Source organism: Cantharellus anzutake (genome assembly GCF_015039405.1).
Source record: "Cantharellus anzutake strain C23 chromosome Unknown EI90scaffold_1, whole genome shotgun sequence".
NCBI lineage: Eukaryota > Fungi > Basidiomycota > Agaricomycetes > Cantharellales > Hydnaceae > Cantharellus > Cantharellus anzutake.
The window spans coordinates 29,256-55,544 of NW_024066951.1; the positions used below are offsets into that span (position 1 = coordinate 29,256).

Consider the following 26,289-nt stretch of genomic DNA (forward strand, 5'->3'; position numbering starts at 1 on the left):
ATAGAGCCTTTGGAGCCTTTGGAGTGATGAGGATGGCTATTTTCCACACATTTACAGAAACATATATCCATATTACCATTGCACTACTGGTGCCAAGATAACTCAGCAGATTCCATGGAGACATGAAGACCATTCATTAGTAAAAAAAAACACAAAGCTCTATGAGCTCTATGAGCCTTTCGAGTGATGATGATGGCTATTTTACATGCATTTCCAAAAATGGATATCCATATTATCTTTGCACTTCAGCATCCTTATGAGAACAAAATCATATATATATTTCATTTTCTTGACTCTATGTGTAGAGGGTGCACAGCAAAAGACTCAATTTGCTCACAGAGCTCTGAGAGCTCTGAGAGGTCCATACCAGGTTTGCTGATGAAGGGCAGTGGCGATCGGCCCAAAGATACCTCAGATCAGGGTGATCCACCTAGTACGACGGAATGGATGGACAGATCCTCCATCTGTGGCAATGTAGATGCTGAGATCACGTCAGCAGATCGAGTATTACCGAGTATTTTGGAACCAGGCAGTGAAGGGAGACTTACCGCGACGATTGAGTGCAACCGAGCGCGAGAGCCCCAGGTTAAAGGGCTCAGGCCTCCAGGCCTTCGTCGTAGTTTATGTGTGATGTGTGCTGAGCTGGGGTTCGACTCAGAGACCAGAGAGGATGTTGGTATTCCAAGTGTGGACTTGAGTATCGATGGTGGTCAGACATTGATTGTCAATCCAGGAGGTCATGCGAGTAAAGCTATTGACGAGACACAGAGTGGCATTGATTGTGTTCAAGAGTGGTGTGACACGGAGTCACTGGCCAGTGGACATGGATTTGGAGACTTCAAGAGCGTGATTGTTCCTGCGCTGGAGTTTCCTGCTGGTTTGATTGATGATGCGATGGATCTAGATGAAGTTCAGGATAGCCAGAACAGGCTACCTGAAGGAAATTGTGACATACCGTTTGAGATCGATGCTGAGTCAAGTGCATTTCATGATGACTACATTGGCACCTCAGGATGAGTTTTACTTGGAATGATGGTCTATGACACCAGCGATGGGAGTTCATTGGTGGTGATGACATCAGACATGTACCAATTGCATGAGTTCGATGCGATTGAGTCTTCCATGCCAGATAGTTTACCTGAAAAGATTGTCGAGATGGAGTCATGTCAGGGGACGGACCCCGGGTCCCCATGACCCCTCTCTCTATAGCCCACAGCCTAATCTGTAACAGCCTAGTCTCAAGGCACAACTACTGTGGGTAAGAAAGTGAGAAGAAGGTTAACTTCTCACTTTCCCACAGTGGCCCAATATGGCGAAAACTTCCGGGGATACCCGGAAGTCACATGAAGAGTGGGAACCGGGCCCGGAGCATGCAGCGCGCGGAGCATGCGGGGCGGAGCGCACATGCAGGTCCGGGTCCGGGTCCGGGCTAGTCAGGGTGTGTGCCCTGACAAGTCGATAGTATGAGAGATCGAGTTGAAAGAGCTTAGGCCTCCCAGCCCTCACTCTAGCATAGTCAAAAAGCGCGTAGAGTGCTCAGATAGTTCAGGATGTAGTGAGCAGGATGTTCACTTTAGGCCTCCTGGCCCCTGCTTTACCATGGTTGAGAAGCCTCCTAGCTTCAGTCCTAGTGGATGTTTGAATCAGATGGTTGATGACGAGGTCAGAAATGAAAATAGCGGAGGTCATGGGACAAGTCAAACATTTCGGGTGGTCACATGTGAGGGATTGAGGGATCAGAGATCAGAGATCCCGAGTGACTTGTGGACTCCTGACAATGTTTTGCATGGCATTCCCAAGTATGATGGCATTGTCTTTGACAGCAGTTCTGAACAAGCAGGGTGAGAGCAAGAGTTTAAAGAGCTTAGGCCTCCTGGCCTTGAGCTTGGTCAAGTTTTGTGTGGCAGAATTAGTGAGACATGGGTGAATGGTAGTGAAGAACAGGCAGTGGCCCAGTCTAAAGACCCTCCTAGTGCGTGGAGCAGTCTTTACATGGAGTCCGAGAATAGTGACGGAAATGAGTTTGAGTTCAAAGAGTTCAGGCCTCCTGGCCCAGATCTTACTTCAGATGAGAAGGTCGGTGCAGGGCAAGCGAGTACTAGTCACGGAGTGGGTCAAGTACAGTGGACGAATGTCAGGGCACACACCCTGACTAGCCCGGACCCGGACCCGCATCCGGACCCGCATCCACCCGCTGCGCTTCCTGCATGCGCACACGCTCCGCGCGCCGCATGCTCCAGGCCCGGTCCCTATCCCTTCATGTGACTTCCGGGTATCCCCGGAAGTTTTGCTGATATTGTGGCCACTGTGGGAAGATGAGAAGTTAGCTTCCTTCTCATCTTCTTACCCACAGTAGGCAAGTGTATATACTTGCCCTTCTTTGATACCATCTTCTTACCCACAGTAGGATTGTGCCCTGGATAGGGCTGGCCAGACCAGAGGCTGTGGACCATAGGGGAGGGTCATGGGGACCCGGGAGTCGTCCCCTGACAACAAAAGATCTGCCAAACGAGTGGCGCAGCCCTGATGCATGGCTTAGTGATCCCAGAGAGACAGAATGTGTGGACAAGACAGCGTTCCACATCGGAGATGATGTGCACAGGACGGATTATTGGCGTGGTTTTGGTCTGGGAGTTGAGTGGAGTTGGGAATTAGAGCCGAGAGTGGTGGTCAAGCCTCAGCCAAGCAACTGGGGAGTGGTTTTGACGAGGGTTTCACCGTGGTTGTCATTGCTGCTGTTGTGCATGATGGCATGGAGTCAGTGGAGATGAAGGAGCCAAATTTGATTTGAGGGACCGAGAGTATGGAGTGCGGAAATTTTCTGGATGGTTTCAAGTGGATAATTCTTTGTTTTTATGTTGGACTGCGACTTTCTTGGAGCGATGGAGATGTGCATTGGATGTTTTTGGGTAAATTGTGAGGGACCACAATTAAGAGCTAGGCCTGTATGTGGGAGGGATGAGCCGGTAGTACCCAAACACCACCATATAACGGTCTACAGATGCTACCTGGGACCCGACACACAATCCCCCAGCCCATTGCACTTCCCCCATCATCTCTGTATTTTTTGATATTTTTCCGGACCAGGTTATGGCCACTTAGTTTCCATATCGGGCCGCTTCTATAATATTTTCACCATATCTCCCCCAGGTCTTCTCCGATCCAGACGCATTTTATATCGTTAGAAAGCTACCGTCAAGACGAGTCGAACAAGTCCAGCACCGGGTGATTTGGTGCAGCCGTTGTGGAGATCGTCGAATTCTATCGATTGTGTGGCCGCACCCATATATTTATCATGTTTTCTGTTGTTTTCTTTGTTCTATGTTGTTCTGTCCATTTCTGTCCATCCCTAACACCGTCGGATTGCTCGGACATTAGCTTTGGTTATATACAAACATGTATTTAGTATGATAAGAGATCTTCTCCTCCTTCCTGTTAGATACTGATCCGGGGTCGGGCACCGAAGGTCGCTGATGCGGACCGCTAAGGGCCGCGATGGCCGCGATGCCTCAGACAAGGCCCGAGGGTAGGGCATTTGGCCTCAGCAACTCTAAAGGGAGTGCTGTGCCCCCTAGTTGTCTCTTGGCCCTCATTTCGAACTTACTGGGGCTGCCTTGTTGGGGTCAGGGCTTGGGGTCGTGGTCAAGTCGATATTAGAGCTAAGGTACTATAATGTAGTATACAGGATATATATATGAAGGTGGAATGAATAGAAGCGGACCCGGGCCGAAGGCCGAAGGGTCCGGAAGCAAATAGGAACAAAGAGCGGGGTTGGCCGCACCGCGGCCGGCAATGACCGAGGGTCAAAACAAACAATAACAGATAAATAAACGAAGGGGTGTAGGGCCGCGATAGCGGCGATGATATCATAGCGGAGTAGGCGATGTCGCGGAGTCACGCTAGGTCGGTACCAGAGGCGGACTCAGGGCAGGGAGGTCGGTGTGGCTGTGGGGGAGTCGGCCAAGTGTAGGGGAGCCTAGGGGCAAGTGGGGGAGTGAGCAGGGGGTCCTCAGGGAGGATAGGGCTGAGGTCGGGGCTCGCGCTCACACTCGCATAGCGGTAACGGGCTCGGGCGGCATCGGGACGGGCAGCTAACGGGCCGGAATGCATGGCCGTGACACTTCCCCGCTTTAGTGCCAGTCCAACAGTACCGCATCTGGGAGCGTGTGAATCAGTTCAGTTAGGTTTCGTTGAGAAGGCAGGACGCCTTGCTTGGCCCTAGGGAAGGTCCACCAGTTGGTTTAGTTGGTTTTTCACGGAAGTTTGAGTTTCCGGACCTAGTAGTAGGAAGGTCCACCAGTGAGTCTGTCAACGCTGCGGTTTCGCTCCTCCCCTTTCGTTACCTGTGTGTGTGTGTGAGGGTGGTCTGCTCAGGTTCAGAGGTCTTGTGCCCCTGCAGCCTCTTCAGCCATTCTCCCTGCTTTCAATGCCCCTCTCATTGTAGAAACCGACACCTCCGATTATGCAATCTCCGGAATCCTGTCCATCCGTTGCAATGACGGAGAGATTCACCCCATCGCTTTCCGCTCCAGAACACTCTCGGCACCGGAGCTCAATTACAACACCCATGATAAGGAACTGCTCGCCATTCACAATGTGTTCCGATCGTGGCGTTGTAACGGGTCTATCGCCTAGACTCGCGACAGGAAAGAGGGGGGGATAAAGATCTCACTACAAGTCAGGTCTGAAGTGGGGTATATTGGTCCAGTAGAGTCTGGTGCTGATACTCTCTACCAAACTGTACAGTGTCACGGAAGAGTCCGATAAAACAAATAAGGAAAGAGCATCACATGACGATAAGGAAGTGGAAACATCGGGCTCTAGACACCGGAAATGGAATCAGAAAAATAAGGAAAAATAGGAAAGTGTGTAAGGAGTGTGAGGGGATATAGGCTACATGTGAGGTGCTTGCTGAGGGTAGTAGAATCGCGGGATTTGGCTCATTTATGGTACACTGGCAAATCCCCGTGACAGCGTCACTACCTTGAAGGTTCAGGAACCCCAATCAACGTCATCACCGACCACAAGAACCTCGAGTATTTCTCTACCACCAAACTCTTGGCCCAGCGGCAAGCCTGCTGGTCAGAGTTCCTCTCCCAGTTCCACATGACTGTCCAATTTTGTCCTGGAAGACTCGGAGTGAAACCAGATGCGTTGACTAGATGCTGGGACGTCTATCCCAAAGAAGGGGATATGGACTATGCTCGCATCAATCCACAGAACTTCTGAGCGGTCTTCACTTTCGGAGCAGCTCACTGCATCCTTATGAGCCACGTTCCTAGCTGCCACAGTAATCCAGGCAGCCGTACTCGTTGACACAGAGGCTCTCCATCGAGACATTCTAGCCTCCCTCTCCTCCAATACCACAATCTCTTCTCATCTCGCTTCCCCCAACCTCCCTAATTCCTGCTGGTCTGTTGATGCCAAAGGCCTGTTAAGGCTGGACAACTGCATTTACATTCCAGATTCCAATAATCTTCGTCTCTGTGTTTTGCGAGACAAACACGACCACCAGCTCTCCGGACACTTTGGCCAAAACTGGACTCTGGATCTAGTCCGTCATGATTATACCTGGCCGGGCATCCATAACTTCATCAAGAGCTATGTGTCCTCCTGTACTTCTTGTGCCCGTGCCAAAGTTCCCCATCACAAGCCTTACAGCTTACTCAAACAACTCCCCATCCCCGAACGTCCTTGGAACTCCGTCTCAATGGACTTCATCAAACAGCTACCCTCCTCTTCCAGATTCACTTCCATCTTGGTCATCATGGACCGCCTGTCCAAACAGTGCATTTTCATTCCTACCCACGATACCATCACCTCTCCAGAACTGGCCAAGCTATTCCTCCTCCATGTGTTCTCTAAGCATGGAGTTCCTTCCCACGTCACCTCCGACAGGGGTCCGGAGTTTGTTTCTCACTTTTTCCATTCACTTGGTAAGGCCCTCAACATCCACCTCCACTTCACCTCCAGTTATCATCCAGAAGGAGACGGACAGACCAAACAGATGAACCAGATGCTCAAGCAGTACCTGCGTATCTATAGTAACTACCAGCAGGACAATTGGTCCGAACTCCTACCTCTCGCAAGGTTCGCATACAACAATGCTCCAAATGCCACCACAGGCGTCTCTCCATTCTTCGCCAACAAAGGCTACCATCTGAACATTACCATTCACCCGGAGCGAGACCTAACATCAGTACGTGCCCAAGAGTACTCAGTAGATCTCGACTCCCTCCACCACTTCCTTCGTGAGGAAATGCATCATGCTCAGATCTGTTACCAGGGCCCGGCAGACTCCTGTCGGAGTCCTGCCCCAGCTTTCAAGGTAGGAACTTCGGTCTATGTAAAGGCCAAGTATTTCCGTTCCACCCAACCTTCCAAGAAAAACCTCGGCCCATTCGAGATCATTGCCCACATTGGAACCCACTCCCTCACCCTCCACCTGCTGGAAAACATGCAAGCCATTCACCCAGTGTTCCATGTCTCGCAGATCGAACCCTCTGTCCCAAACATCATTCCGAACCACCACCAGCCACCTCCACCTCCAATAGAAATCAAAGGCGAAATGGAGTTCGAGATCGAAGAGATACTCAACTCCAAGATTGACCGACGTAGATGCAACAAGTTGCTCTACCTGGTCAAGTGGCTAGGCTATGAAGGGATCGACGAGGAGACACAATGGCTCCTTGCTGGCGAACTCGATCACACCTCCGACCTCATCAAAGCTTTCCACTCTCAGTACCCAGACAAGCCTGGTCCTGAAGCTCCTTAGGAACCTCGACCCCTCTCCCATCTCTCCTTTCTCTCCACTCCTCATTTCCATTTTCGTTTTTTTTTTCTGTAAGTACAGCTCCCCTCACCTTACTAATTCTGGGCCTTCAAGGGTTCAGGCCTAAGAAGGGGATACTGTCATATCCATCCACAGCCATCATCTTCCACTACCTCCAGTCCTTCTGGATTACCCCCACTCCTTCTTCACTAACCTCAGAGCCCCCATATTCCACAATCACCTCCGCCTCCCTCAATGGTCACCACCCCCTCTTTTCAATATATTACCTATGCCTCCCTAAGTATGGAGCCCTGAAGGCTTCCGGACAGCTCTGACATCCGCTAGTGCACTCCCGCCCCTGCTGGGCAATTCACTTGCTTGCCCTGCAAGTCCACCTTCAGGCCTATCCCTCCTTTCCGTTTCTGGGTTATCGCCTGCCATTCCACTAACTCCATAACCCGACTTGTCGGTAATATTCAGTCGGCTAATGTTTAACTCCATTAGCTCCACTCCACTTGGTCCCACCATTCATGGGCCTGCCTCTATGTAACTATATATACTTAAACTTGTAGATAGGTTACACTCCAGTGATAAAATCAACTAGAGTTGATCCCCCTTTAGTTCTCGTTGCCAGTAAGTAAATTAGGGCACAGACGTGTAACTTGGCACAGCACTCCTGGTCTGAGTCGCTGACAACTCCTTCATCTCGCTCCGGTCTCTAACAGTAGTGGTACATAGAGAAAAGGGAAAGTTGACCATGGAACAGAAATAGAGAGAGAGAGAAGAAAGGGGAAAGGAGGAACAGGGAGTGATAGCAGGGGAAGCGGAGTAAGGCAGTGCAGCATGGGATGCAGCGCAGAGTCAGGTGGGGTGTGCCCTGACAGTAAATGAGTGAACATAATAAAAGGTATACTGACCTCAGTCTCATGGTTGTGAACGCAATGAGAACTGAGGGCATCAGCGAAGTAAACATCGAGCTTTTAAGCATCAATTACTCAAATGTAACAGGAGTGAGAGTTATTACAAATAAAGGAAAGTGAAGCGACCAACAGGTCGGAAAAAGGAAGATAAATGCTAAATAAACATGGAATGATAAGACAGTAGAGACCGACTAGAAATAAATATAACATCAATCATCAGGCATCTCACCAAGATAATGTAGGTTGGGTATCCTTGCACTAAAGCGTCAAACCAACCGTTGCTGTCTTACAACAGTTACATGTGACTCAGGGTTCAGGGCTATTTGTAAGGCCGGTTGGGGTGCCAGCCTTGGTGACTCCTCAATCCTCAGGCTGTCGAGAACATAGACTGTATGGAGCTAGTATTCAACAGGGGGGAGGAGAAGAGCAAAGCTCCTTTTCCCGACCCCAGACACTATATATGTACATACAGGTGTTATACATTGTTTTGTGCGAAGTTTATTAATGAATAAAGAATCGCTTTGCACACATCATCCCATCCCGGTCCATCCCTTACACTATTGTGCTGACAAAATTGCCGCAAATGATAACGTTCAACCCTCCCCATGCCTTTTTGTGCTCATTTCATCTGGATAGTTGTGCCTTTGTATCAATTCCAGAATGCCCAAGATTCATGCAAATTACGTCTGCTACACCATCAAAAACTCATCAATAATCAAGTATTCCTTGCCCCACCAAAATTATGCCAATTCTTCAATTTTTTTGGCACTCGGCATCTTCACACCACATGCAGTCAATCCAAAGAGGACATGCAATGTCTTGCCACCAATGAGACTTGCATCATTCAAAAAATTCATCCCGATCATACATACTTCAAATACTTTAAATTTAATGGAGGCACGAGATTAAATATGACTTGTGTGTGCCGGCCTCAGCACCTCAGTTTTCTTCTGGGTATCCGCTGTGCCCCCTTGCTAGGTCAAGTCCTCGTCTGTACGCAATATTCATTGCTTTATGCCTTTAGACTGTTCATCCACGATGTTCAGTTTTTCTCAGTTGTCTGGTATGCAATTGTGTCCATGTTTCTGATACTCTGCTGCTTGATCGGTACGTCGGTGGATTTTCTTTCTCTTTACATGCGTCTGCTGTACGCTTCGGCCTCCGTGCCTTCTCTTCTGCGTCCGCAGTACGCTTTGGCTTCTCAGCCACCACCTCTCGCATCTGCTGCACGCTGTTGTTCTACAGTCTTTTACCTCCTCTTGCGTCCACACACACTGGAGTTTATTTCCTTTTTCTATGACTCTGACGTATTTTTCTGACTAATTCTCTTATTAGTTCTGGTTAGGGTGGTTGGTTGGTGTTGAATATTCGGTCTTGCATTGGATAAGGCAGTTAGCCTTGGTTACCCTTTGCAAGTTGGATCCCGGATGTTTACGGTGTCTTTCATTTTTCGGCTCATGCCTTGTTTCTTGTAACTTGACTTCTTCTCTTTTGTTGGCGCTTCTTGCTGCTACTCTCTGTCTGTCTTCATCGTTACCCTCCACCTGCCCCATCACCTCCTTTTTTTGGGGGGGGTTTTGTATCTACCGGCTCGCTTCAAATCAAGAGGCTTCGACAACACATGTGACTTCTGTATTGTAATACACTTTTTGTTCTTGAATGTGACTTTACAACTGAATTCTAATACAACAACTTAGTTGAGATTTTGCGCGTCCACGTAGTGGAGACGGCTGGGTATGAGTCTGAGTTTCAACATACAAGAATATGAAGTCAAAAAAAAAAAGTTGCCCCAGTGTTCGAAAGGAGTGAAGTATTTGAAGTATGATCGGGATGAATTTTTTGAATGATGCAAGTCTCATTGGTGGCAAGACATTGCATGTCCTCTTTGGATTGACTGCATGTGGTGTGAAGATGCTGAGTGCCAAAAAAATTGAAGAATTGGCATAATTTTGGTGGGGCAAGGAATACTTGATTATTGATGAGTTTTTGATGGTGTAGCAGACGTAATTTGCATGAATCTTGGGCATTCTGGAATTGATACAAAGGCACAACTATCCAGATGAAATGAGCACAAAAAGGCATGGGGAGGGTTGAACGTTATCATTTGCAGCAATTTTGTCAGCACAATAGTGTAAGGGATGGACCAGGATGGGATGATGTGTGCAAAGCGATTCTTTATTCATTAATAAACTTCGCACAAAACAATGTATAACACCTGTATGTACATATATAGTGTCTGGGGTCGGGAAAAGGAGCTTTGCTCTTCTCCTCCCCCCTGTTGAATACTAGCTCCATACAGTCTATGTTCTCAACAGCCTGAGGATTGAGGAGTCACCAAGGCTGGCACCCCAACCGGCCTTACAAATAGCCCTGAACCCTGAGTCACATGTAACTGTTGTAAGACAGCAACGGTTGGTTTGACGCTTTAGTGCAAGGATACCCAACCTACATTATCTTGGTGAGATGCCTGATGATTGATGTTATAATTATTTCTAGTCGGTCTCTACTGTCTTATCATTCCATGTTTATTTAGCATTTATCTTCCTTTTTCCGACCTGTTGGTCGCTTCACTTTCCTTTATTTGTAATAACTCTCACTCCTGTTACATTTGAGTAATTGATGCTTAAAAGCTCGATGTTTACTTCGCTGATGCCCTCAGTTCTCATTGCGTTCACAACCATGAGACTGAGGTCAGTATACCTTTTATTATGTTCACTCATTTACTGTCAGGGCACACCCCACCTGACTCTGCGCTGCATCCCATGCTGCACTGCCTTACTCCGCTTCCCCTGCTATCACTCCCTGTTCCTCCTTTCCCCTTTCTTCTCTCTCTCACCAAAATTATGCCAATTCTTCATTTTTTTTGGCACTCGGCATCTTCACACCACATGCAGTCAATCCAAAGAGGACATGCAATGTCTTGCCACCAATGAGACTTGCATCATTCAAAAAATTCATCCCGATCATACTTCAAATACTTTAAATTTAATGGATCAAGAGGCTTCGACATCTTGTCGGGGCCGTCGCCACGCTATCCGTTGCGCCTTCGCCCACGCACAAGTTCACTCCTTTCGAACACTGGGGCAACTTTTTTTTTTTGACTTCATATTCTTGTATGTTGAAACTCAGACTCGTACCCAGCCGTCTCCGCTACGTGGACGCGCAAAATCTCAACTAAGTTGTTGTATTAGAATTCAGTTGTAAAGTCACATTCAAGAACAAAAAGTGTATTACAATACAGAAGTCACATGCGACGGACATAAACACAAGTCCGATCACCTACTCCGGAAACCAACTCGCAACACTTCACTCTGACAACTGGTGCAAAATGGCAGTGGCAGCACCACTCGGCAATTGCCGAGTTCGACACGACAGAAAGAGATTGCGGACACGTGAAGTTCCCATGAAAACATAAGTCACACAATGGATCTTTTGGTGTTAACCCATGTGGTCTTGTACCCAACCCAACCCATAGCGCTTGGAGAGCACCTTGAGGGCTTTGAAATTAACACCTGGGCATGGGCGGAAAATCAACCCTTATATATTACTTTGATCCTAAAATACAGTTCATGCTCAGTAGTATAGGTGGCACAGCGTGAGTTGACGATATAACCTTTTTTGGCTGCATATGTTTGATTCTCAGCTGGTAAAACTTTGTTTTTTCTCATTCCTTGCTCTTTAGTGTGCACAAATTTTACAACTATTCCACAGGAGAACACAAAAAAGTTGTACCAAGTGAGAATCGAACATACACAGCCAAAAAGGTTATATTGTCAACTCACGCTGTGCCACCTATACTACTGAGCATGAACTGTATTTTAGGATCAAAGTAATATATAAGGGTTGATTTTCCGCCCATGCCCAGGTGTTAATTTCAAAGCCCTCAAAGTGCTCTCCAAGCGCTATGGGTTGGGTTGGGTACAAGACCGCATGGGTTAACACCAAAAGATCCATTGTGCGACTTATGTTTTCGTGGGAACTTCACGTGTCCGCAATCTCTTTCTGTCGTGTCGAACTCGGCAATTGCCGAGTGGTACTGCCACTGCCATTTTGCACCAGTCGTCGGAGCAAAGTGTCGCGAGTTGGTTTCCGGAGTAGGTGATCGGACTTGTGTTTATGTCCGTCGCATGTGACTTCTGTATTGTAATACACTTTTTGTTCTTGAACGTGACTTTACAACTGAATTCTAATACAACAACTTAGTCGAGATTTTGCGCGTCCACGTAGCGGAGACGGCTGGGTACGAGTCTGGTTGAAACTGATCTCTTGTTCAAATAAAAAAGTTTACATCGCTGTCTCGCAATATACCGGGTAACCGAAAGGAAATACGTAAGCAGTGCAGAGTCCCGCGAAGCGCGAGGATACTCGCGGGTGAAATTATTGCGGCAAGCAGTCAGGTGATCCAGCATTGAGGACTCTCACGCTCTTTCTGCCTAACATGCTGCGTCAAAGCATCGTTGCGGCGTCCAAGGTTCCTGGTACGTCAGGGGTTTCTCTTCTTACCACGTTTCGGGCTCTCAATGTGATTTCAAAAATTGCCACGTACAAGTGGCTCGTCGAGCTTTCTCCAGTTCCGTGTCACGCAACAACTATGAGGATACCATTCGGAACCTCCTTGTCCACAAAGACACCAAAGTGTTATGTCAAGGCTTTACTGGAAAGACTGTAAGCATCGGTGATGTTTAGCGGATGGAACGGACTGACCCTGTACTGTTTTGCTCCGTTTCCTCCCATCAATGTCACAGGCAACTTTCCACGTCCAGCAGGCTTTGGAATTTAGGACTAAAATGGTTGGGGGTGTCTCTCCTAAGAAAGCTGGGCAGACCCATCTTGGGCTGCCCGTATTCGGGAGTGTCAAAGAGGTCCGGTCACCTATGTCCTGCGCATATGCCGACTTCTCTGACAGTCAGCGATTTTTCGAAATGTTTTCCTAATCCTTGCTTGGCTCTCATGGAACGTGAATGGGTATGAACGCAGGCAGTACGAGAAACAAAGCCCGATGCCTCCGTCTTATATGTTCCGCCACCTCACGCCGCTGATGCTATCATTGAAGCCATTGAAAACGAGATTGGTCTCATAGTTTGTATCACTGAGGGTATCCCCCAGCAAGATGAAGTCCGAGTGCGTAACATTTCCTTTTTACTCTTGGGACTCACAACGTTGACACCCACATCCAGGTCATCAACGCGCTTAAGAGTCAGTCCAAATCACGCCTCGTGGGTCCGAACTGCCCAGGTGTCATTAATCCCGAAGGATGCAAGATGGGCATACAACCTGGACACATCCATAGACCGGGGAGCATCGGTTAGTTTCTGGTCACGTCCCAGAAATTTGTATCGGCTTTAGTCCCGCGTATATTTAGGTATTGTGTCGCGCTCCGGTACACTGACCTACGAAGCTGTCAACCAGACTACTCTTGTGGGACTTGGCCAGTCTCTCTGCGTTGGCATCGGCGGTGACCCATTTCCTGGCACTCAACATGTTGATGTTCTCAAAGTCTTCCTCGACGACCCGAAGACGGAAGGTAAACTCACTCTATTCATTCCATCTACCCTGATTGAAGTCTCAATCTCAATAGGGATTGTTGTCATTGGTGAAATTGGTGGATCTATGGAGGAAGAGGCAGCAGAGTATCTGGAGAAATATAACAAGACACGATCAAAACCCAAGCCCGTTGTCGGTTTCATCGCGGGCATTACTGCCCCCCCTGGGCGTCGCATGGGTCACGCAGGTGCCATCATTTCGGGTGGAAAGGGTGCTGCCAGTGATAAAGTTGCTGCTCTCCGGAAAGCCGGTGTTGTCGTCAGCGACAGTCCGGCAAAGATTGGGTCGCTATTGCTCCAGGTGTGTTCTAGCCCACGGTGATTCGTTTGCTCTTCTAGTAACCTTTGCGATATTCACAGGAAATGCAGGCGGCTGGGCTTGCATAGTAGCTGCAGTAGCCACCGATAGACATCAATGTACTAGGACTCTGCTGCAACCTCAATGTCACTGGCTTTGATACCAGGGACAGACGACATTTTGACTGAACCTCAATCCGCTTCCAGCTGCTGACGTACAATTACCTTGCTTGTTACCTTGCTTGCAAGGTCACCCTCCCATCATCCACACGTGCTAGCAGAAATGTATTACATGCAGCCGTCTATTAATTATGTTCATACCTCCTAAAACGTGCTGTTACGCTGTACAGAAGCCCATCCCACAGTAGCTGCCGTCGATCTCAAGTTCCGAAGCAGTGTAGCCAGCATAGAGGCCAAGTTAATCATAAGCCCCGTTACTCGCGGACCTGGACCTGGACCTGGACCTGGGCCTGTGTATCTAGGATGAAGGAACGATCTATGATGTCTTCAGTCTTCAGTCATGTCTCGATGATGAGATCCCTTGCCAAATGGTTTTCACTTGTTTTCATACTTCGATGAAGAGAGCTCCTGCGAAGCCCACGATATTTCCAATGCGGACTTGTAGTTTGATGAGACTGAGGCCACAGATCAGAGTTCGAGGCCCAGACAGGTGATCTAACAACACCCAAGGCTGAATCAACCCCCTGCAAAGCAGTCTATCACTTGGATTCCCACTCCAATGACGAAAGCTCCCATGAAGCGATGTCCGAGAGTTTCAACCGTGAACCCACTTGCTCTGTCGATGCAGACGATCACTGTACATGCATGCTGTTGAACCTGGATCACACTCTCAAGCACTTCAATCGTTGAACTTATTAAGCTTTATCACGTCAACGTTTACCATGCTGGACTCAAACCTCAAAGAGCTAAGGCTTGACGGCCTTAATCTTGTGTGGACGAACTGCAAAACAAAATCCACGGGGCGCTAAGAGCTTTCAGGAACGCTTGGCCATTTGGAAGACACTCCGCAACCTAGGCCTCATGGAAAACATTGAGCATAGTCTTGCTGAGAAACATAAGCCCCCGGACGAGCTATGCGACAACGAGAAAACTGACATCAAGGAGTGGAACTCCCTAGGCCCTGGCTCACCTTCAGAATATGGGCTATCATTCTCCCCAATCAAGTGCTGATACCATTAGGGATAGATGGTCAACATGGGGAAGTACATGTACAATTTATTCTTTGTTGATCATCTTTTTCACACATACATACGTCCAAAAAAGAGTCTGGATTCTACAAAGGGCTTAACGGTAACTCTTCTGTTATTCATCATTCCACCACCCAAAGTCAGTCCCACCTGCTAGTTTTTGAAATAATACATTAATCTGGTGGAACGTGCACTAGTGTGATCGAAAGCATCACATTTTATTCCCAAGCAAGGTCACGGCGGCGCAGCAGCCCTTCTAGTAGTATAATACTGCTTGAATCATGACTAACACTAGTCAGTACGGCACACGACATCCGCCTGGATGGCACCAATCCTGGGGATCAGAAATGGCGGAGGTTCACTTGTGTAAGGATATAACAATTGTGGTGAAGTCATTACTCAGCATTCCCATTCGTGTGTAAAGGGAGAATGTATCAAGTCAAACTAATGAAAGAAAGAGATAGGTACTTGGATTGGGGGGAAGGGGAAGGGAAAGATTAAGGAAACTTAAAGGCAGTAAGCCGAGAATGCTGAAAAACATGACAAATAAGAACACATGTGGTGGATGTGTATGCGTGCGAATACAGGAAATGTATGTTGAGATGACTAGTAAGATCGTCCAGTGATGACATGATAAGAATATCCAGGTCACGTTATGCATCAACAGTAGATAGCTTATGTGGATGGAGATTCTTTCTGCGGGAAACCAGGGAATTTCCAACGTCGCGGAAGAATAAGGTAAGGATGTACACACAACTCCGCTGCCATTGGGCGTTGTGCCGGGTCCCTAGGTGGAGACGTTAGCAAATAGAAATCCCAACAAGATGAAGCATACACAGCGAAGCATTTGCTCCGAAAGTCCTCGGCGAATTCTCCCAATGTAACGTCGTCCGGTACCGGGGGAGCTTGCTTGGTAGATCCGAGCTAAATTACATAAATATTACGCCCCTCGCCATACCAACCTTCAAATACTGCTGCTTACTTTATACATAACTGTTATCATATCTTCCTGATTCCACGGCCTCCTCCCCGCCCACATCTCTAGCACAACGCATCCCAGGCTCCAGATATCAATTTTAGCGCTATATCCTTGTTGGTTATTCGTAAGCACCTCTGGAGCCATCCAGAAGATCGATCCCATCATCGCTGTATTCGTCTCGTTCTTGTAGATATCCCCCGCCTTCTTAGATATACCAAAATCAGAAATCTTACATGTCCCGGACGGATCGACCAATATGTTGTCCGCTTTCAAATCCTATCAAGATCATTATGAGCAATTGCGGCGGTCAATGCAAAGGGAGAACTCACCCGATGCAACACACCGACTGAGTGCAAGTAGGAGAGACCTTCAAGTATGTCCCTGGTGAAAGCTTTAATGACGTCCTCTGAGAATCTGCCATACTTGCGCAGGCAGCTTCCGATTGAACCACCCGGAATGTACTCCAAGAAGCTACGGTGAGATTATGAGCCCAGGGAATGGTCAGAACGAGTTCAATAAACTCACATACTAAGGTGTTGCTCAGTTTCCTGTATACCGAGGTACTGCACAATGTTAGGATGATCTAGGGTTCGAAGTGTCGAACCCTCGGACCGAAGTGCCTCAACGACCGACACCTGACGGGCGTCCTCCTTATCGCTAACCGTCTTGGGCAATTCAACCTGTTTAACTGCTATCATTTCGCCAGCAGTGGCATTCAATGCAAGGTAGACTCGTCCGTACGTTCCACGTCCAATGAGTTCGCCCCGTATCCATTTGAAAGTGACTGAGCGTCTGGAAGTTAGTCCACTTATTTTGTTGATGTTAACTGACGATGCCTGACCTTGCTCCTTCCCCCCATCATTTTCTTTCTCATTTTCCTCTTTCCAATTGTGCCGCTGCTGGTTCTCATCCCGGCTCCCATTTCCATCAGCGTCGATTTCTTTCTTCCCCTTTAGTTGAGTGAACTCGGGAAGGGATGGTACAGGGGGCATTTGCTCAAGCGGGGCATGTATCCGTAACTCCTCGAGCCGGCTGCCCCAAAGCTTCGTACTCCTCCGCCTTAGTAAAGCCACTTGATTATCCTTCTTCTGTTCCTTTGTGAATCCACGGCTGATTGTCTGCCTCAGCTGCTTGATTTTGTTCTTTCGCTCGTCGACCACCACTCGAATGGATTTCCGGTGTCTCTCGCGAGCGGAGGAATTAAGGAGACCATCCATGCTATCATGAACCCCGATAGGTTGGCCCTCCGAGGATTCTGTTGGTGACGATGCATCAATCATCGGCTCATCAAGGTTGTGATCAGGGAAGAATTGATCCAGCCGCTCGTAGACCTGCTCGGGGGGTGGGCGAACGAGCCAGGCGTCGTCTCTTTTGAAATTGGTTCGAAGAGGGGAGAGCTTTGACTTATGGCCTTTACGGACGTTCAAACCAGGGGCCGACTGGGGCGGAGGGGTTGGAGTAGATGTAGCTGGACGTTCTGGTAACTTGATGATCGGTATGAGCAAGGTGCCCGGATCCGAGTCTGAATCGGAATCAGAGTCTGAAGAATCTGAATCAGTATCCAGGTAGCTAGTTGGCTTCGTCAACTTGGTCGGGATGACTGTTGACGGCACGATCGTCGACGCGCCAGATATAGATGATTGCCGCGTGGCTGATGTGTGTTTGGTTGATATCAAAGTCGATACATCTTCGAGACCTAAACCCAGACCTCCTGATGTTGTGGACGGCCAATCACGGTGGGATGATGATGACGTCCCTGGGGTCGAATTCGAATCATGAGACGCGCCTGGCACGTTCCTTTGCTCTTCACCTAGGCTGACTGGCGTGGGGACACGATCGCCATCCTGTCTCGATGGCCGTGACAAGATGGGCGACATAAGCCCCTGCGGAATTTGCACTTTCAAACGTGGGGGAACACCACTGGGTGGTGGTGGAGGTGGGAAGGATGGCGGAGGTGCGGCGGCTGGACGACTAGACGCCCCTGATCTTGAAGCAACACGAGCAGCAGTCATGGCAGGTGAACGAGTCAAACCCACACCGGGCTTCATTCGTGGTGAAATGCCAAGCAGCAAATAAATGAGTCAACGTTAGCGGGTGAAACAGTCTGAACGCACCGCTCGAGTCGCCGAGCCTTCCAATGGAGCGTCACTAACACCTGACCTCTTCTGGTAACCCTGTTCTCGTCGCCGGGGGTCCGCCTGTCTGCGGGTCCCAGCAATACCCGACACTGGTGGCTGCATGACAGGGGATAGAGCGGGTGAGCCAGTGGTTGTTGATGGTGTTTGTGTGTACATCCCCAAACCTGTTTGAAGGGCCAATCCGGAAGTCTGTATGGGGCTCGGCGTTGCCTTTGGACCGATCGGCAGCGCTCTTGACAAAGGCCCACGGACCATACGCAGATCGCCCGAGCTTCGAGCTCCAACGAGCTGCCGAGGCGAGGATGGATTACGAGGAGACAGTAAACGCTGCCCCTGGCCTGCATGTGGGGGAACAGACCCGGTAACGCCATTCAGCATGCCATACGGCGATGCACCGCCGCCTGACGCAGGGGTATACCACAGCGGAGTCGATGCCTGGGTTGACATAGAGGCCCCATTCGCTACGCCCGAATCATTTCCTTGGTTTCCAAGGGAAAGTGGCGGAGGGTTCTGAACATGGGCCGGGAGCTGGAACGGCTCCGCATCCGCTGGCGGACGCGGAGGGGGCACCGTTGGCGTTGGACGTCGATGGTATGGTGTGATCGGGCTCAGCACAGGGGAAGTTATCTGCGCTGTGCTACTAGCCGCATTAGAAAGTCCGGCCTGGAATGGTGAGGCAGTTTCTATAGAATCAGAACGTGGGGGAGGCCAGACGTTCGTGTCTGGTGGGGCTGGGACACCGGAAGCTAAAGACGGCCGTCCATCCGAAACATTGAATCCAAGACTCGATGGAGAACGAGAGACCAACTTCTCAGAAGCAGACCATTGGCCTAGGCTGTTACCGGTAGCACCCTGGGCTGCTGCCTGATCGGACCCAGAACGACTATGAGAACTAGTGTTGCGCACTTGCGACGATGCCGCCGGTTGAGGGAGGGCACGTGGTGGCTTTGACGGTGAAGTCATCGGCAGGTTCGACCTAGGAAACGGCGCCACGTTGTTTATGCGATTGCTGTTCACAGCAGGGGGTGAGTACGAAATATCGCGTGGAGGCAATTTAGCCGGCACAACTGGGAGGCAACAGTCAGGGAATGCCAAAACATATGCACTTGGAGTCAAGTCGAGCTTACCATTCGGCGTCCGTCCTGTACCTTCATCTGAAGCAAGATAACCGGTGTAGTCATCAGTCGAATAAGAATCCAGGAGTTCCGTTGATTTATTGCGCGGGACTGTATATTCTGAAGAAGGCGCAGGAGAAAAATCAATGAGGAAATGAAGTATTCCTCTATTGTCGCCCTCTTTTTCGCAGATTTCCAGAAGATCCTCGTTGGTGAGAGCCCACCCGAGAGGCTTTGAATCACGAAGTTCTGTACGGTAAATAGCTGCATTGTCGCGGTCCTCGTCAGGGATCTTCAACTATTCAGAGAAACCGGACATCAGAAATAACGGGCGTGCAAGCGCTCACGCACTTACAGTACCCAATATACGCTCTCGAATAAAATAGCCGTCGTCGCCGACCACGAGATCGAGAGGAAAGAAGCCCAAGCCCGAGTTGTTCTTTGTAACCATGATCAAAGTATCATTTCTCGTGATGGCCGAGACGGTAGAGGAGGCGTCAGAAGTTTCTGGGGAAGATGGAGAGTCATGAGGATGAGGGGGAACGGCAGGGGACGACACTTTGAAGCTGGGCGCGGATGGAGGTTGTCCCGGTATGGGAAGAGCCTTGACATACGGAGCAGTGATGGAAGGCAAACGACGGATAGGCTGAGCAAGAGGGACCGGAGAAGGAGACCCTATGGTCGGGTACCCAGGGTCAGGATTCGAGACATAGTACACTTGACGCTTTCCACTCTGTACAGTGTTCATGGCGCACACGAACTACAGGCCAATCCGGTAAAGCAACAAGCCGTGAAGTACCGCGCAGAGTACACCCAAGTTTGCCCTTTGACGAACGAGCGACGGTGGATGTGATGGATCGGGTGCAGGTCGGAATGCAGTCAAAGGCGGGAGAAGCCGAGGGAAAGAGAGAAGGAAAATGACCCCCGTTCTCCTAATTTTAGGCGCGCAGAAAGTTGCACCACAGGGGGAATATCCCCTCTTCCAGGCGTAACCGTTTGACGCTGTGGACGGAATGGTGCTATCAAGGGAAAGGATTCAACGTGGTCACTTTCTGTTCTGGTGCAAACATACACGCCTGCTCAAGCACAGCGGACCCGGGCACTGGTTGAACATTACCCTTTCTGGCCTCTCTCTTTTATTATTATAGTAGTCGCGTGTTATACTAGTGCGACTCAACAGGATGCAACTGGAAGTTTCTCTCTGACGGTCAAGTGAAAAAAAAAGCTCCCTCCGGTACAAGCCCCATGATCAACCTAAACCCTGAACGGTTGTTCCAAACCAGAATCACCAGTTAAATCCAACATTCGCCCCGCATGCAGTCTTAGCCGCCAGGCCAACACACCACAGCTACGCAACACCTCTCAAGGAAAACAATAGAAAACAGCAGTCAGTTACAACGCGATGGTCTCCAAGGAACGCCCCAATCCGCCGCATCTCGAATACTGCTTCAATTGCTCTCGTTCGGAGATACAGTATTTATTTACCACAACGATTCCTATACCAACGAAAAGGCGGCAATTCCAGGGACAAGTTTTGTCCCAACCTCCAATTGGTTGCCAAGGTCCATACACTCGGCGATCGTTCCCGTGAGAGACGAACCGGCTAGGCGACTGATATGGTTACGGACGGATACCGAGGCCGGTGAAAAAGGATGCCAAACGAAAGGTAGAGCGTCAAAGCTTGAGTAACGGACTATCAGATTTTTAGCTGCAAGCGAGCGCTCAACATCTCCCCCAATCACTATCTCCAGGCTCTATATAGTCGAAATCGAAGCTTTTCTTCGCGTTTTCCACCTCTGGTTCTAGCCTTAAACTGCGCTCGCCCAAAGCCAAATTGTGTCTCGAGACGTCGCACCCCTTTACCTACACTTCGAGCACAGATTTTGAACAAGATATTTTGGGAGGAATGAGAAATGGAACTTATTTGAGGATGTGGCTCCGAGCAAATGTATTTCGGATTGATGGGCATAACGGCTACTCTCAGCAAGAGCCTCTTGGGGCTGACAAAGGAGTTTGAGGGTCACAGATCCTTATGTAACTTAGAGCAATAAGAGGTATGGTTTCCTAATGCCCAAGTGTCCCATACTCTTCACTTTGAGTGTTATGTACACTCTCACCCCAGGGTCGAATGGCTCAAAGGCCACACGGGCATCCAAGGAAACGAGGAAGCCGACTCCCTCGCCATACAAGGTGCCCAAGCAGACCCTGACCCAAGCCCACCTGTATCCCCCCACCCTCAACATACCCAGCGGCGCACGCCTGATCTCCCTATCACAATCCTCGGCGTCCAAGCTAATACGTAAAGCGAGATCAGCAAAAAGAATTGAACACAGAAATAGAGCCGCGGACAATACCACTCTAATAAAAACCGCCCTCGAAAATATGAGGGCCAACCCCCCCCCCACACACACACGACAGATTCTGGAGAGACCTAAACAAAAATCGCAGAGACACCTCCCCAGAAATCAGAAAATTCCTGTGGAAATCACCCATAACGGCCTCAAAATCGGCGAATACTCTCTAATTACGAACACCGTGGTACCAGGACAACTGGCTTTACAGCAGTGACCGGGGCCGGTGAGTCCCACACTGAGTGCGTAATGCATTTCCCCATGGTGGCAGAACCGGACCTGACCCAACTACAACTCAACAACCCATCGGGACTACCAACTCCCATTACAAACCCCTAACACAGATGTATCGCGAAAGCTACAGGAGCTCCACTAAAAAAAGAAAGAAAGAAAGACTCTTGCACTTCTCGTGACAGTCACTAGTTATGGATTTATCTCATTCAGATTTGATTCTGAAAGACGATGCCAAGCACCATCTCCGAGCCCCAAAGTCCAATTTCCCTCAACGGTGGTTTTTGATCATTGACTTTTGGGTTATGTACCAACGGAAGGAAAAAGGATGTGGGAGCGGACCATGGTACGAGAACTAACGAGATTGGATTTGCAGGTAAACTGAACTGGCTGAACGCTGGTCTATTTATGTTCGTCAGTCTCTCGACAGCACTAGTGAACACAAAACACAAAACCTCACCCGGTGCGGCCAGGATCGAGTGTCAGAGCTAGGATGATTACGTTTGCCGGTTTATTTACGTCAGATCAGAGAAATCGCCACCCTCCGCTTGGCGTCAGCTTGATTATGCGATTTTATTTTACAATTGTTGAGGCTGTCCACGGGACAAGGGCCAGGCGCTTGGCATGGTCTCGGTCTGTCCCCAACAAGAACAAGTCCTAATCAGCTAAAGCCACTGGCCCAATATGGTATAGGACGTAGTTCGGGCTAAGCACCGTCAGCGGCTTTGCAAAGACGTTCAGTAACCGGGCACATCACCTGGATGCAGTATAGTCTAACACAGGCTACCACGGATCGACGACAGACGTGCTGAAATGAGAATTGGACTCGGCTGGCATGCTCACGGGCGGAACTTCTGACTGTCACCAAGCACGATTACTTACAAATGCCATTTTTGAGACGGGGATCCATGTTATGTTCGCGAGCCCCCGGTATGTGTTTGCGTCAATAAGGTGAGTAAGATACACCCTATAGAATCCAAGATCCACACGTAGGGAACACAGCAGCAGCAATAAGGTACGTAAGGGAGACCAAATCACCCATTGCTTTTCGATTAAACGGGGTAAGGTCTGCGATGACGATTCCCACGTCCTGGCGGCCCATGCCACCACCGGACCTTTCATCACTCGAGAAACTAATAGATGCACCAGAGTGTGTGTCCTAATGTACATACCTAAAACAATTAATTCAGGATCATGAAATTCTTCGAGTTTCATGACCGCATGCACGGCATCAACCAAAAACTAATCGCACATCGAAGCCGCATCATATATCTGAATTTGTGTCTAAATATCATACTCGTCGCCGATCCATAGTTGTCATGGGAAAGGACCCATTGGCGACAATGATGGGAAAATGCGCGGCCACACTTGCGAATGACAAAGCCTCCATACTAGGATATTGGAAAAGATTGCGATAAGACTTCCGATGCTATCGCGTAAGCCGAGTTCGGGTTGATCCTGGTGACCCATCACTGAACCTATCGCGAAAAAGGCTCAAAGGTTAGTCCCCCCTTTGTCCCGGTGCGCAGCTGACAGGTAAACTATGTACTTGTGTCTTGAGATGCACACATTAATATTGTAAGCCGGCCAAATCAGCCTGCATGTCGCCCAAACTGGCCCAGAACAGCGATTTCTCGTCCCTCGACCGGATCGTCGTGGTCCGACCTTACAACACGCACCACCCCACCCCACCTTCTTTCAGGAGTGAACCCACCCGTTACGAACTACCCAACAGCCCCGTGGTCGCCTGCAAAAGCTATCCGGTGACTTCACCGATAAGAAAAGTCTAAGGGGAGGATGTCTACGGGCCGACCCTCCCAATCCACATCCAACAATGAGAACCAGCAGTGGCTCGTTAGCACAGGGCTTAACCATTTGGTCGGCCTCGAAATACATATTTATGTAGGATACCAGCCTCTATAGATAGAGGCACAAGTAGCATCGGGGTGAGGACGAATAGTTCACTTCTCCAAGTTTTGAGGTCAGGGGGAAAAGACCAAGGTTGTTGTGAAGTGAAGGTCATAGAGGCTGGGATCCTGCCTACGTACAAGGCTCCAATTTCCAAACTTACAGTTATGCAACTACATGCTCAACATGTTAAGTAGTGCCAACAGTTAGTGAACAATCATCCCGGACTAGAACATTTGCACAACCCATAAGTAAAATGAGTCATTTTCGTCGATGACTCCGAAGTGCTTGCAACACATTCGGATTTGGCCCCATGTACACTCACGGCCGCCGACCGGCATCCAAGCTGTTGGCCTTGCAATCTTCTGCGCAGCACAGACAATAAGAAACATTGTGTAACTGATCAAACAATCCACTTGGTTACATTATTTACTGCTACAAAAAGAAGCTAGAAACGCATCATGCATTATCGGTCAACCGGAAAGAAAGGGGAAGATTAATAAAATAATTAGAAGAATAAACTGAACTAGAGAATGATGTCTACGGAAGGACTATCTATAGCTGACTAGCTGGAATTGTCTGTTACTGAGGAGAAAATAATTAGTTTATGGGGTTGAGAGGTTGTACCAAGTGAAATAGACCACAACGTGTCACCATGTGCGGCTCCACCCAAGCGAGGATTGAGGAATGATACTTGTGCATGCAATGATGATGATGATATTAAGTGTTGAGATGATGCTGACCGGTGACTGTCGAACCGTGATTTGAGCCGCCGACGCCACTGATGTGGAGGAATGTTGTGATGCCACCAACGCGAGCCAATCCTCTACTCTATCTTAGGAGCCTTTGAGAGGTTTCCACGAACCGGCGAACATGTGATGAACCATGGCTTGCTCGTCATATATTTCCCCGGCTCCAAACAGCTTGACGCCGGGCGAAAACCCTGCAAGGAATAGATTTCAACGTCGGCGCTACATGAAAATGAGAACAGGTCAGGAGTAAACGCACCAGTAACGGGAAGCACGACCGTTTCTTGGAATCTTAATGGAACCCTCCTGTCCTTTAGCGAAGGCCACATCATTCCATGCCCGGCGGCTAGGTACCTGGAAAAAGGAACAACCGGAATCGGACCCCTTCCTTGCTCTCCTCGAACGAGCATCACCACTGCTCACCTCATAACCGAATCTGTAAACACCCCCGGCCCGGTCCACTCCATGATCTGCGCTACAAGGCTCCCCACTCCAGCCTTCAGACTTCCGAATCCTGGAACTTCTTCCAACTCTTTTCCATCTGCATTTTCATGATACGATAAAAATACCGTCCCCTCGTAGATACGACGTACAGCATCAAGGAAGATGGGGTGGTAAGGTGCTGAGGCGAATGTCCATTGGCAAACTTGGACGGGACGGGCCCACCACTTTAAACAATGAATCGATATGTCAGCATGAGAACGGGGAAGCATGGAAAGAAACGTACATTATGCCAATCTTCACGTCCACCGCTGTCAGAAAGGGTGAAAGAAGTCCCAACAACGTCAAAACTCGGCAAACACAATGAGGAACAAGTAAAACATACACGTCAGCCTCAATCCCAACGATAACGCTCGGTGGGCCCGTTGAATGAGTCCCTTGGAAATCCATCGAACCTTGCCCCCAATGGTCGATCGTTTTAAGCATGCGAGTGTCCGTATCGCTGTATATACCTCCTTCAACGAGTACAAGCAAGTAGCGCAGCATATCAGATTTCTAATAGATGTATACGGCATCCAATAAACCCAGTCAATGTCCGTTCGGAACCGAGAAGAAGTAAGGGAATCAAGCAACGTACGAGTATACCCGCAGGGAGTTCATCCCATGCCCAGGCAATCTTAGAACCCCCAAACGTTTTCTTCACCCATGCATCTGCATCGTCATCATTCATAAACGTATACTCATACCCACTCTGTGTCTGCCAATCCAAATACGTATTCGGATTCTCTTTTTTGGCTGTTTGCCATATTTTTTTAGGTATAGATGGGTACGTCATCCCACCACCATCCTTCGGCGTTGTTGACCCCATCCTAGAGGGACCCAATGAAGGGTCTCGAGGGAGGTAAACCTCCAGATGCCGAAGAGCCTCTTTGACAAGGGTCGGTGGAAAGGCCGTCGTAATGAACTTTGTTAAATCTTCTCTACATCCTTCTCTATCCGTACTCTCCAAGTTATAGCTTTGATCGGCCTCGAGTCCCAGCTCGGTCAAGCCGGGTTCTTTAAAAGGTTTTTTGGGTTGGGAAGCGCCGACAACGGTATTCTGGGCATGATGTTCGAGGATATCATTTAACTCTTCAAGACGTATTCTGGAGGCAGAACGTGTGGGGTAGATGATGGTGAAGAAGAAGAAAGTGAAGAGGGAGAGTATTACGATGGAAAAGATGATTCGTCGGGAGATCCAGGACCAGCGGCGCTTAGGGTGGTACGTTGGTGGTAGTAGAAGACTAACTTGAAGTGGCCACATCCTCACAGTAGAATAAGCCAAGAGGAACTGTCGAAAAGGGTAGAGAGGAAGAGAGGCAAAATCAGTATGTTGGGAACAAGTCAACGTCGTTGTTTGCCCAGATGTTGTGTGCGAAAAAACATCACAGCTGTCATTCAAACATTGCACTCCCATCAGCTTCAAATCACCACCCTGCAATAATCCAGAACGTTTAGCGTTCATGATCCCTCAGCTCCTGACTGCGCCTATTCGTGGATGTGCCAAGTGTGTTACAATAAATGTCGTGCGCGACGCACTGCATGAACGAAACAACAGTGAGTATAATCTCGAGTAAAATAAATAAGAAGGATATCAC

General features: G+C 48.9%; 6 protein-coding genes across 6 annotated transcripts; 2 read left to right on the forward strand and 4 right to left on the reverse strand.

Annotated features, from left to right (window-relative positions):
• Positions 1–378: 378 nt before the first annotated feature.
• Positions 379–1,017, forward strand: EI90DRAFT_3114317 (uncharacterized protein; the record flags this gene model as incomplete). Its single annotated transcript, XM_039062658.1, has 1 exon — positions 379–1,017. One exon carries the CDS (start codon positions 379–381, stop codon positions 1,015–1,017), a length of 639 nt encoding a protein of 212 aa, XP_038923650.1.
• Positions 1,018–12,130: 11,113 nt separating this feature from the next.
• EI90DRAFT_3114319 (putative succinyl-CoA synthetase alpha chain, gdp-forming) lies at positions 12,131–13,622 on the forward strand (the record flags this gene model as incomplete). Its single annotated transcript, XM_039062659.1, has 8 exons — positions 12,131–12,170; positions 12,242–12,357; positions 12,438–12,597; positions 12,674–12,813; positions 12,870–12,996; positions 13,055–13,216; positions 13,271–13,536; positions 13,596–13,622. The coding sequence occupies 8 exons, from the start codon at positions 12,131–12,133 to the stop codon at positions 13,620–13,622; spliced, it is 1,038 nt and encodes a 345-aa protein (XP_038923651.1).
• A 1,391-nt stretch (positions 13,623–15,013) lies between these two features.
• On the reverse strand, positions 15,014–15,527 carry EI90DRAFT_3027040 (uncharacterized protein; the record flags this gene model as incomplete). The annotated part of the gene is made up of 1 exon (XM_039057958.1): positions 15,014–15,527. A coding segment is annotated over exon 1 (217 nt), but the record flags the coding sequence as incomplete, so codon positions are not given.
• Positions 15,014–20,150, reverse strand: EI90DRAFT_3149332 (uncharacterized protein). Its single transcript, XM_039065578.1, has 8 exons — positions 19,328–20,150; positions 18,985–19,270; positions 17,834–18,924; positions 16,245–17,761; positions 16,049–16,190; positions 15,723–15,995; positions 15,576–15,664; positions 15,014–15,527 (listed from the first exon to the last, which is right to left on the reverse strand). Exons 1-8 carry the CDS (start codon positions 19,718–19,720, stop codon positions 15,416–15,418), a joined length of 3,903 nt encoding a protein of 1,300 aa, XP_038923653.1. The 5' UTR covers positions 19,721–20,150; the 3' UTR covers positions 15,014–15,415.
• Positions 20,151–22,231: 2,081 nt separating this feature from the next.
• Positions 22,232–22,765, reverse strand: EI90DRAFT_3027051 (uncharacterized protein; the record flags this gene model as incomplete). Its single annotated transcript, XM_039057959.1, has 2 exons — positions 22,437–22,765; positions 22,232–22,337 (listed from the first exon to the last, which is right to left on the reverse strand). A coding segment is annotated over exon 1 (259 nt), but the record flags the coding sequence as incomplete, so codon positions are not given.
• Positions 22,766–23,817: 1,052 nt separating this feature from the next.
• Positions 23,818–25,364, reverse strand: EI90DRAFT_3027053 (uncharacterized protein). The gene is made up of 6 exons (XM_039057960.1): positions 25,290–25,364; positions 25,038–25,207; positions 24,939–24,963; positions 24,635–24,879; positions 24,471–24,565; positions 23,818–24,405 (listed from the first exon to the last, which is right to left on the reverse strand). The coding sequence occupies exons 2-6, from the start codon at positions 25,196–25,198 to the stop codon at positions 24,299–24,301; spliced, it is 633 nt and encodes a 210-aa protein (XP_038923655.1). The 5' UTR covers positions 25,199–25,207; positions 25,290–25,364; the 3' UTR covers positions 23,818–24,298.
• Between the last annotated feature and the right edge of the window lie 925 nt (positions 25,365–26,289).